This window comes from Rhinoraja longicauda, chromosome 3, assembly GCF_053455715.1.
Source record: "Rhinoraja longicauda isolate Sanriku21f chromosome 3, sRhiLon1.1, whole genome shotgun sequence".
Lineage (NCBI taxonomy): Eukaryota > Metazoa > Chordata > Chondrichthyes > Rajiformes > Arhynchobatidae > Rhinoraja > Rhinoraja longicauda.
Window position 1 is genome coordinate 38,824,635 of NC_135955.1, and position 12,739 is coordinate 38,837,373.

Genomic DNA, 12,739 nt, shown 5'->3' on the forward strand with positions numbered 1-12,739 from the left:
CCTCTTGCAGCTCTTTTTGGTGTCCCTTCCGGAACTAATATCCCCCGATATCTAAAAGTAATTATGTCTTTTACTTCTCTTTTGGCTAGACGTCTTATACTTCTTAATTGGAAGCATGTATTGCCACCCACACATAATAGATGGATCAAGGATGTGTTATATCACTTAAAGCTAGAGAAGATTAGATTCTCTCTCAAAGGTTCACAGGAAAGCTTTAAAGAAACATGGTTACCGTTTCTAAATTATGCAAAAACTTTAATGATTATTTTAGAGAATGGGGATAAACCAAAGTGCTGACTGCTTATATGTCTGCCTACACTCTTCCTCCCTTGTCTGTTATCAAAATTTTGTTGTTTTTAAAAAAATATATATTTTTTAACTTTGTATTTGTTTTACTAATGTCAATGTTTGTCTCTGCGTCTGGGATGGGGTGGGGGGGTGGGGGGGTGGGGGTGTATCTTTACGCGTATTGTTTGTTCATTGTTGAAATAATTGTAAAAACTAATAAACAGATTTTTTTTTAAAAAGAAGGGATGTGTAAATAGGAAGAAAGGTTGACATGGATATAATGGATTGAAGGGCTAATTTCTTTGCTGCATAACTTTGACTTTAAAAGATCGTTAACAATAACTGTAGTTTGTGTACTGATTTTATGTAATTCCTTTCTCATTTGCAGGAAGATCATTAGATGACAATGTCCCACCACAAGATTCCTGGAAGTTCAGGATATACTTTAATTAGTGATAAATCATTTGATTTCTACAAGGATCCTGTGCATTTTTGCGATAGCCAAATTCATAACTGTGGAAGCAGAATTTTTCAAGCACGTTTCCTGAACAAAACAACTATATTTGTATGTTCTGTTAAAGGGATGAAAGAATTGCTATGTGGTAAGTATTAAGTTGTCAAGTAATGATAACGGTTATTACACTAATGGGGCAATTAGAATGTGATTATTTTCTTTACCATAGTTTGCATATTATAGACAATAGACAATAGGTGCAGGAGTAGGCCATTCAGCCCTTCGAGCCAGCACCGCCATTCAATGCGATCATAGCTGATCACTCTCAATCAGTACCCCGTTCCTGCCTTCTCCCCATACCCCCTCACTCCGCTATCCTTAAGAGCTCTATCCAGCTCTCTCTTGAAAGCATCCAACGAACTGGCCTCCACTGCCTTCTGAGGCAGAGAATTCCACACCTTCACCACTCTCTGACTGAAAAAGTTCTTCCTCATCTCCGTTTTAAATGGCCTACCCCTTATTCTTAAACTGTGGCCCCTTGTTCTGGACTCCCCCAACATTGGGAACATGTTTCCTGCCTCTAATGTGTCCAATCCCCTAATTATCTTATATGTTTCAATAAGATCCCCCCTCATCCTTCTATATTCTAGTGTATAAATGGATAAATATCATGCAGTATATTCGACTTGTTTATGAGGATGAAATTTTAGGAACATGTACTTCCAATGTGGAGCATTAGGTTCTGGGAGCACCTGTTAGGAATAAATAATATCCTCTCCATACCTCTCCATTCATTCAACAGGCATTCAGTGGAATTGTTTGCTTTGTTAAACTTCATAAGTGGAATACACGTTAACAATGTGATGGACAACATGGAGTACCGCTCCAGGTGCAGGATTTCTTTGTTAATTGTTATGAGTCCCTCAGACATGCTGAAATGCAACCTACCAGTCATATTGATGCTTTGAACAATTCTCTAACCTTTCGTCCAACTATTACATTAAGAAACCCTTAATTTATTTGTGAATTAGAATGAAATCCCAAACCAAATTGCTACATTCTCAGTGACTTGTCTATTGTTAAGATTTGAGTGTTTCCTTGAAAGTTCCCCTCAGATTCCTAATAAATCTTTTCCCCTTAAACCTACAAATTACTGTTGTCAATTGAATGAGAGGTCTGTACAAAGTCTAATGAATTGGAGGTACATGGATGCAACATGGGTAGAAAGGTTGAGATGCAGATTAAAAGGTAGAACGGGTCTGAAGGACTGTATGGTGCACAGCTGTCTATATGGAGAGATGGTGCATGAGTACTTGAGTTCAGTAGGTTATCCTTTGGATATGCTGCCAAAGCAGTAGAAATGTGAGTCAGATATTTTGGGAGGACGATTGGATTCAGAGCAAACTGCAAACATCCTGAATTGGAAGGATCTGGGTTGTTCATAAAATGTTGCATAGCAAAGTTTACCAAAACTGAATATGCAAAGGAGTGGGTCATATTTACCGTGATGATAATCTCTTCCTGGTTGCTTTATTTCAAATTTTGTATGGTGATTTAATTATTGAAATCTGTTTTCATTCAAAGCTGAAACTACAGATAATATAGTTTATATAGGGATATACAGGTTTGTAAATAATCCTGTGAAAATAAAACTGGGTCACATACAGGAAATGCAATTTGTTTTCAAATCTTTTCCAAAATGAGAAGCTTTTTCTGGCATTAATGCAATTTCTTAAAAGAAACAACCAATGCTTGCATACAATAAAATAACACTTACACAGTGGGAATTATGTTATATACACTGGAAATCTCTATACAATTCCATAGATATGGATTGTATCCTCATTGTTTTGGTTATTAGCCAAAGCTTTAAAATGCATTTTCCGCTGTTCCTTTTTAGGAAGGGATTCATGAAATGTAAAAAAAGTTATTTGAAATGCAAACTCGTAATTCCACAGAATTGTACACATGGTGATGGTTATTTGGCCATTGTACCTCTCTCTGTCCACTGTTTGAAAGAGTAATTCAGTTAGTGTATTCTCTGTTTCTTTCGTAACCAAAGCAAAGGATTTTTTTAAACACCATTTGAAATTTCACTAGGTTGGCAACCAGTCATTACCAAAGATGCCGCAGGCTTTTTTCTGTCCTCCCTACAGTGAGATTTTGTGAGACTAATTGCCAAAATGGGCCAATTGTGCACAGACCAAGAATAAATGTAGGAACCTCCTACTTTGTGTGACTTCATTTCAAACTGGGTTTGGTTGATTCAAGGCAAAATATGTTGCACTGCTTCTGAGAACAAATAATTTGCATGTATGCATGACAAGGCAACTTTTAAATCGGTGGATTTATGTTCCATCTCCAGTTTCTCCTTAATAATTTATCTTATTAGGCAGTCCCTTGGGACCTAGCTGATTCCATTTCAGTTTTCTTGGGTTCTGAGGTGAAACTTGAGGCCAATGTGGGAACCACAGACTCTTTCCCAGATGAAACAGGAGGTGTCTGCCAGGGTGGTTTACTGCTCCTCCTGCATGTCAGGGCTTTGTGCTCCCAGTGCATAGATTCAAGATTCTTAATGGCATCCTGAATGTTCCTTCTCCACTTTGCACAGTCTTCGGCCAGGGATTCCAAGCATTCAGTGAAGATGTTGCAAGGAGGTTTTGAGCATATGCTTGAATCTTTTCCTTTTACACCTGGTAGTGTCTGCACGATAGAGCTCAGACAGTGTCTGTTTTGGGAGTCTAGTATCAGCCATGTGAATGACGTGACATTTCAAGTGTACCCAACTGAGTCCAGGCAGGACCTCGATGCTGGAGCTGTTGGCCCAGGCAAAGACACCAACAATGTTTAAGGTAACTCTCCAGTACATTTGGAAGATTTTGCAGGGACTGCTTTGGTTGTAACTTTCCAGTGTCTTGAACTGTCCTCGTTATGTAGGCCAGGTCCAAGAAACATACAATAGGGTAGGGATCTCTGCTGTCTGGTAGACAATGGATTTTTGTGCTACATAAAAGTTTTTTTTTTTCAGTCTTCTCATCAATTGTCCAATGACTTTGTGTATACATTGTAAGCAGAAACAAGTTTCTTCATTGATGTCTGCCTTGGTTAGGAGGGTTTCCTGAATTCTGAGTAGTCTTCCAAGTTTTTCAGAATCTCATTGTGAATCATTTTATTTCTGAGGGCAGAGTTGTGAAGTCGAGCTAGTTGGTAGATTACCTTTGAGATGTAAATGTTGAAGCAAGGCCCATTCTCCAGTACGCTTCTCCAGTATCCTGTAGACAAGGGTGTGCAATATTAGCATAATTTGCATACTGAAGTTCGACAACTGAGATTTGAATGAGATAAGGAACTGCAGATGCTGGAATCTTTTGTGGAATGCAAAGTGCTGGAGTAACTCAGTGCGTCAGACGGCATCTCGAGTTTCATGGCGAGGTGACATTTCGGGTTGGGAGCCTTCCTCCTCCAGATTGTAGCAGATATGAGATGGGGACAGGCCAAAGCTTGGCGAGTGACGGGTGGATACAGGTGAGCAGTTACCTTGTTCAAACTATGGTGACTGTACTTCAGAATCTTCTCCCAGTCATTTTGGAGGTGCAGATAAGGTGCAACGTGAGAAAATTTGGAAGAAAGGTTTTGGGGCCATGACATTTCCCTAATTGATATTAGTCTTCACTGTTGATTAGGATCATGATTTTGCATGTGATGATGAAGCAAACTTAGGAGGATGAATTTCTGTGCACAAGTGAATTTGAGGTTCAATGGCCCTCCAAGCTAATGGAATCAAAGGCTTTTGTGAGGTTGCAGAAATGTATATTAGCTGGTGCTGCTCCAAATTTTCTTGGAATTGTTGCATGATGTAAATGATATCTACTATGGATAGGATGCAAATTGATTTTGTGACACCCAGCTTGAGTATTTGCATGAAATTTGGGTATTCGCATGAAATTTGGGTATTCTCTATGATGAATGAAATTGGAAGGTTCTGTGCAGAGGTTGCAGTCCCACACGTTTGGCTTTGGGACAAATCCAAAACTGTTCACTTCTGGCAATTACTTTGTTGCATGTAAATATTCACAGAAAACTCGTTTAATTTTATCAAAGGATTAAAACCACTCCTCCATCAGATGGTCGAGCCGGAAAGGACCATGAATTTTCCAGTGTCAGACAGCAGGGAGAGCCTTCTGCAATTACAACTGTTGGGCTTTCTCTTTTCTTGAAGACCTCTGTTTGCCAGGCATTTGGCCATCCTCAATTTTTTTAATGAGTTAATACTAGAAAATGCTTCTCTTTGGGGGATTAAAAAGTTTAGTTGAATTTCCTTTTGAGTTGTCCAGTTTAGTTTCCACCCATTACTGGCCACATCTTCCCATCTCCACCCTTTTCTGCATTCTGCAGAGACTGTTCCCTCCGCAACTCCCTGGTCAACTCGTCCCTTCCCACCCAAACCACCCCCTCCCCAGGTACTTTCCCCTGCAATCGCAGGAGATGCAACACCTGTCCCTTTACCTCCCCCCTCGACTCCATCCAAGGACCACAACAGTCTTTTCAGGTGAGGCAGAGGTTCACTTGCACCTCCTCCAACCTCATCTGCTGTATCCGCTGTTCCAGGTGTCTACATCTGTATATCGGTGAGACCAAGCGCAGGTTCGGCAATCGTTTCGCGGAACACCTCCGCTCAGTCCACCTTAACCTACCTGATCTCCCGGTTGCTCAACACTTTAACTCCCCCTCCCATTCCCAATCTGACCTTTCTGTCCTGGGACTCCATTGTCAGAGTGAGGCTCAGCGCAAATTGGAGGAACAGCACCCCATATTTCACTTGGGTTGCTTACACCTCAGCGGTATGAACATTGACTTCTCTAATTTCAAATAGCCCTTACTTTCCCTCTCTCTTCATCCCCTCCCCCTTCTCAGTTCTCCCACCAGTCTACATTCCATCTACATTCTATCTCTGTCCTGCCCACTCCCCTGACATCAGTCTGAAGAAGGGTTTCGACCCGAAACATCACCCATTCCGTCTCTCCAGAGAAGCTGCCTGTCCTCGCTGAGTTACTCCAGCATTTTATGTCTACCTTTAGTTTCCACCCCACCGTTGTGATACTTTAACATTTTCCTAATTGTTTAAACCTGTATTCACTGTAAATCTCACCATGTTGAATGTGTCCTGCCACAACTGCACAGTAGCATGAGAATCCCGACAAGATGTATTGATTTATTTGTGCTTGACACCCAGCTTGAATATTTGCATGAAATCTTAGGTATTCTCAATGATGCATGAAATTGGAAGGGCCTGTGCAGAAGTTGCAGTCCCACAAGTTTGGCTTTAGTACAAATCCAAAACTGTTTGCTTCTGGCAATTACTTTGTTGCATGTAAGTATTCAAAGAAATCTAGTTTAATTTTATCAAAGGATTAATTTGGAGTTTCTGCATTGTGACTGGGTAATATTTGTGGAAACTTGGCAGTGGCATCCATGGTGGTCATGTGATGTGTGCATTATGCTCACTCTTGGTTAATGTGAAGCCCAATCAGGAGATACTTGAATCATTTTCAGTAATGAAGCATTTCAAGTGGATGATCTATTTAACAATTCATGCACCTGAATGAAATATGCCATAACTTGCAACTCTTGCTTTTCCAGCTAATGTATCTGTATTTGAAAAGGATCCTTCAACAATTATGCATGAGTTGTATGGTGATAATCTAGTCTCAACAAATGGTAAGCTCATTACAAGGATGTCTCTTTTGCAATATCGAGGTGTATGGAGGATACCGAAGGAGAGATTCACTATTGGGTGTTCATAGTTTGATGCAGTGTATATGTCACTCTTTTACAGACAAGGTCAATAACTTTGATCCATCCTACACTCCCTCCATGTGTAAGCTGTTTGGAGATATCATCTGCATCGCTCATGGTATGTTCTGATATTTGTGTTCAGGAAAGGAGTTGTGATCTTGGCATGGAGTTTTGGCACGGAAATTCTGCTGCTGATCAATCAGCAAAATGTGGCCGGAATATGTTGGAGACCAGTTTTACACGTCTTTTTCCATAAATCCAAACATAATCTCTCAAATACAGGCATCAAGCTATTTAATTGCTTGGTTTCTGTTATTAATTGAAAATGATCTTTCACCTGCCTAGCCATGGAGATGGATAAGTATGACAGCCATTTGATTGGTATAATGCTCATGGTATAACATGATTTTAATTGAATTAAATCTTTACCTTTAAGATTTTAATTAAATCTGTTGATTTATTTTAATATCTTCCAGTACAGACACTATTGCCTAGCATTCTATTGTGTGTGCACCAGCATTCTGAATTTAAGTTATTTTGTGTGAAATTTAAACTTGTTTCTGAAGTAGCAGTAGGAAAAACACACTCATGCTAAAGTTGCATTCATGCTATTGTAGATGCAGATGATTTGATGTTCATATTTCGCTTGGATGGATCCATGCACCAAAAGTCATTGAATACACAGTATTTAATGTTATAAATATGAGAATTTAATGGTAGATGGCACAGCTAATTTTGCATGTAGAGTTCACTTGTACTGAAGGCGCTTTTTAAATTGGTATAGAATTGCATATGGCACAGAACAGGCCATTCGTCCCAACAGCTCCATGCCAGTGTTTCTGCTCCGTTCAAACCTTCCATATTTCCTAGTGTCACCATCTATTCTCTTTACTCATGTTTGTCCTGACTTCTTTCAATCGTACACTTCAACCAATGCCTTCAGTAGCATGTTCCACACTCTTGTCACTTGTTGTTTAAATAATTTATTCTACATTGCCTTTTGATTATGTAATGAATAACTTGTAAAATGGCCTCTGGTTACATTCTTCCTTAAAATTGGAAATATGGATTTCTGCCTGCTAAGAGTTTGCCACTTTGACGAAAAGGTAGAAAACATGTATTTGCAGAGAATTTTATGAGCGATCTTGAGTGAACAAAGGCACTACAGCCATTGTAAGTCTTGCTAGGGATTGAGATCAACAAGATATGTGGGGGAGCCAATCTAATGGGAGATGCACCTCCCCTAATCCTTTCCAGTGAATGGAAAAACACCTGACTTTACCATAATTAGCCAGAGCTGCAATTCCTTAGACCTGATATCTTGGAAGTGCAGAAATGACATTGAATGAGTGCCAGATTGCCTTGGAATTTAAATGTAAAGTCCAGTCTTTTTTTTGGTGGTTTCTGTATACTGATTTCATTGCTGGCTTCTCTATATACTGAGTTGGAAGTGAATGAAAGCCACAGTCAGCAAGGGAGGTTGGCAGACCGCATTATTTCTATAAAAAGTGGTAAGATTAAATATTTAAGAAACCTCGTGTTCATTTAAAAACAAAAACTACCCATCAATATATGGGTTGGATACAAGAATAGAGCATTTGACTTTCTGTCTTTGTTTCTAGGGTCCTCTTGGGTTGAACGTTTCAAAGATTTGTTACCCTCTGGGTATTTTAACTTTATCTTGAACAACTGGCCCTTTATTTTGAACCATAACTGCTACTTTCAGACGCATCAGCCAGGGGAAGCATTAACATCACACTTATCCTGTGGAGCTCTGTCCGACTTGCATGTTTCGATGGGATTGTCTCTCATTTGCTAAACTTCGGAGCATAGTCTAGTCGTCTTGAGCGCAAACCTGCCATCCTAAAAATCAACCCAGTGAACCACATGTTTGTCCTTGAGATGAGGTGACGACCTCTGTCAGTAAAGGTCGGGAGTGCAGGAGCAAAGAAGACCGTTGGCTGAGAGAATGTAAGTGTTAATTGCAGGTTAAAGTCCGTTTAAAAAGAGCGCCAAAAGGACGCTAGTAGTCAGTCAGTAAAGGTCGGGAGTGCAGGAGCAAAGAAGACTGTTGGCTGAGAGAAAGTAAGTGTTAATTGCAGGTTAAAGTCCTTTTAAAAAGAGCGCCAAAAGGACGCTAGTAGGCAATCAGTGAAGCGCATACCTCCAAGCTCGTCAGAGGAAGGCAGGATAGAAGCGAGTATGTGGATTGGCTGATCAATTAAATTAGAAGTTTGGTAAATTGGCCAATTAGGCAATTTAGTGACTGATATAAACAAGGCTTGCACAAGGGGTGCGGCCCTGTCGAGGGAAGTGCCCTGTGGGAAATGTGCCCCGTGGGAAAAGTGCCCCATGGGAAAGGTGCCCGTCTTTGGCTGCGAGTCTTCAGGGAGGAGGCTGAGGTGAGGAGGTAACAGTTGTTTTTGAGCCTGATTTGTTTTTAGACAATAAAGTAATGGCCGATAAGTTGGTGCAGTGTGTTTCCTACCGGATGTGGGAAGGTAGGGACACCGCTGGAGCTTCTGGGAGGTACACCTGCAAGAACTGTGTCCAGGTGCAGCTCCTGAATGGACGTGTGGTGGAGTTGGAAAAGCAGCTGGATGACCTCAGGGCCATCCGGGAATGCGATAATTTCCTGGACAGGACCTACTGTGAGGCTGTCACACCAAGGGTCCACGTCGAGCGAAGGTGGGAGACTGTTTCAAAGGGAAGTAAACATGGACTACAGGAGACCCCGGTGCTGTGCCTATTGCAAACAGGTACACCCTCTTGGGAGCTGTCGGGGCAGAAGATGCTTCCAGTCCGAGCGGCGGACAGGTTGGCGGCTTTAATCCTGGCAAGGAGACTCTACCGGGGAGACCGAAGTCAGGAAGAGCCAAAGTAGTGGGTGACTCCATTGTCCGAGGTACGGACAGTAGATTTTGTGGCGGCATGCGGGACTCGAGGATAGTCTGTTGCCTCCCTGGTGCCAGGGTTCAAGACATCACGGACCGGCTTCAGAACATCCTAGCGAGGGAAGGCGATCAACCGGAAGTAGTTGTTTCTGGGAACAATGCAGAAGTTGCAGGATCAATTTATCCCAAAGAGGAGGAAAGATTCTAAGGGGAGTAAGAGGCACCCGTGGCTGACAAGGGCAGTCAAGGACAGTATAAAAATAAAAGTGAAGAAGTATATCATAGCAAAGAAGAGTGGGAAGCCAGAGGATTGGGAATCTTTTAAAGAGCAACAGAAGATAACTAAAAAGGCAACAGGTGTTCTAGTGGCCAGAGATCCTGGGATGACAGAGGAACTGAAGGAGATTCACATTAGGCAGGAAATGGTGTTGGGTAGACTGATGGGACTGAAGGCTGATAAATCCCCAGGGTCTGATGGTCTGCATCCCAGGTACTTAAGGAGGTGGCTCTGGAAATTGTGGACGCATTGGTGATCATTTTCCAATGTTCTATAGATTCAGAATCAGTTCCTGTGGATTGGAGGGTAGCAAATGTTATCACACTTTTTAAGAAAGGAGGGAGAGAGAAAACAGGAAATTATAGACCAGTTAGTCTGACATCAGTGGCGGGGAAGATGCTGGAGTCAATTATAAAAGACGAAATTGCGGAGCATTTGGATAGCAGTAACAGGATCGTTCCGAGTCAGCATGGATTTACGAAGCGGAAATCATGCTTGACTAAACTTCTGGAATTTTTTGAGGATGTAACTAGGAAAATTGCCAGGGGAGAGCCGGTGGATGGAGTGTACCTCGACTTTCAGAAAGCCTTTGACAAGGTCCCACATAGGAGATTAGTGGGCAAAATTAGAGCACATGGTATTGGGGGTAGGGTACTGACATGGATAGAAAATTGGTTGACAGACAGAAAGCAAAGAGTGGGGATAAATGGGTCCCTTTCAGAATGGCAGGCAGTGACTAGTGGGGTACCGCAAGGCTCGGTGCTGGGACCGCAGCTATTTACAATATACATTAATGACTTGGATGAAGGGGTTAAAAGTACCATTAGCAAATTTGCAGATGATACAAAGCTGGGTGGTAGTGTGAGCTGTGAGGAAGATGCTATGAGGTTGCAGGGTGACTTGGACAGGTTGTGTGAGTGGGCGCATGCATGGCAGATGCAGTTTAATGTGGATAAATGTGAGGTTATCCACTTTGGTGGTAAGAATAAGAAGGCAGATTATTATCTGAATAGTGTCAAGTTAGGAAAAGGGAACGTACAACGTGATCTGGGTGTCCTAGTGCATCAGTCACTGAAAGGAAGCATGCAGGCACAGCAGGCAGTGAAGAAAGCCAATGGAATGTTGGCCTTCATAACAAGAGGAGTTGAGTATAGGAGCAAAGAGGTCCTTCTGCAGTTGTATAGGGCCCGAGTGAGACCGCACCTGGAGTACTGTATGCCGTTTTGGTCTCCAAATTTGAGGAAGGATGTTCTTGCTATTGAGGGCGTGCAGCGTAGGTTTACTAGGTTAATTCCCGGAATGGCAGGACTGTGATATGTTGAAAGACTGGAGCAGCTAGGTTTGTATACACTGGAATTTAGAAGGATGAGAGGGGATCTTATTGAAACATGTAAAATTATTAAGGGGTTGGACACGTTAGAGGCAGGAAACATGTTCCCAATGTTAGGGGAGTCAAGAACCAGGGGCCACAGTTTAAGAATAAGGGGTAGGCCATTTAGAACGGAGACGAGAAAAAACTTTTTCAGTCAGAGTTGTAAATCTGTGGAATTCACTGTCTCCGAAGGCAGTGGAGGCCAATTCTCTGAATGCATTCAAGAGAACTAGATAGAGCTCTTAAGGATAGCGGAGTCAAGGGTTATGGGGAGAAGGCAGGAACGGGGTACTGATTGAGAATGATCAGCCATGATAACATTGAATGGTGGTGCTGTCTTGAAGGGCCAAATGGCTTACTCCTGCACCTATTGTCTATTGTCACAACATTGAAGGTTTGGCCTTGCAAGGGTCTTATGTTATTGCTCAGATCACCCTCCATGATACCAGGAAGTGGCTGAGAGTATTGGATATTGCAAAGGCTATGGGCTTGGCAGCATCCAGGTGCTGTTCTAGAGGTCGGCCTCTATGGTGTTGCACCACTGAGTCCCAACCATCAACATCTTTGTGATCATCATGTCCAAAACTTATGTGAAGCAACCCCATAATTATTTCCTCTCACAGAACAGGTCAGCATTTGGGTATCCGGCAGCTAGTGAGCCTTTATCATTAGAGATCCGTACCATTTGCAAAATGCACTGCAGTTGCATGTCAAATTTTGTCTAACAGCACTTCCTAGACTAGCAATCTATCAACCTAGGAAGGATGAGAATAGCAGGAACTTGGAAACAACCCCTGCAGATTTCATTCCAACTTGCACACTGTTATAATTTGGTAATATCATCACTGATTCTTTATTGTCACTGGATCCAAATCCCAGAACCTCCTCTCTGCCACCATTGTTAAAATGTATGAAAGACTATATTTGTTCAAGAAGATGGCACATCACCATTACCACGTGGGTAATAAATGCTGGCCTTGCCAGTGATGCCTTTATCCCAAAAAATGATTGAATAAATAAATGTAATTGTAATCAGTGATTTTGTGCTACTTGCATGTCTAGATGTTTGTTGTACCTATATACAGTATTAATTTTGTGATTGCTGCTGAGCGATCTAGATATTATTATACATTAAATATCTTTTCAAGCACTTGATATTTTAAAAATACTCATACACTTTTCTGTATTATCATCTGCTCTTTCTTGTCCAAATCCCTTTCAAATGTCTTAAAATAAAACTAGGTAACACTGTGGGCTGTGAGAATATCAGTAAACTTGAGTATATTATACTTTCTTATCCATAGCTAAATCATTGATTTAGATTATGAATAGCTTTGTTTTCCACAATGATTCCTATGGTATCCACAGTCACAAACTCCCAATCCCCCAAAAACTTTCTTTGTTTATTGCCATTTTGGTCCATTAATTGATCCACATCAGTTCTGAGTACCTCCAGCAGATTGTTACTTTAATGCCAATACCGAGCACCCTAATTTTGTTTAATATTCTCTTGTATGGCAATTTATCAACTGTCATCCGACAGTCTAAAAAACATAGTCATAGTGAAACAGTGTGGAAACAGGCCCCTCGGCCCAACTTTCCCACAACGGCCAACAATGTCCCAGCTACACTAGTCCTACTTGCCAGCGCCTGGTCCA

General features: G+C 41.5%; 1 protein-coding gene across 7 annotated transcripts in view; it reads left to right on the forward strand.

Moving 5' to 3' along the window:
• The window catches only part of LOC144591933 (uncharacterized), a 93,032-nt gene that overhangs the window by 13,836 nt on the left and 66,457 nt on the right, over window positions 1-12,739 (forward strand). For 4 of the 7 annotated variants that reach the window (XM_078395960.1, XM_078395965.1, XM_078395961.1 and 1 more), the window contains exons 2-3: window positions 677-890; window positions 6,579-6,656. In XM_078395960.1, coding sequence (XP_078252086.1) covers window positions 689-890; window positions 6,579-6,656 — 280 coding nt within the window. In that variant the 5' untranslated portion in view covers window positions 677-688. Of the gene's footprint in view, window positions 1-676; window positions 891-6,382; window positions 6,461-6,578; window positions 6,657-12,739 lie in introns of all 7 variants that reach the window. The other 3 variants (XM_078395966.1, XM_078395963.1, XM_078395964.1) reach the window with 3 other exon arrangements.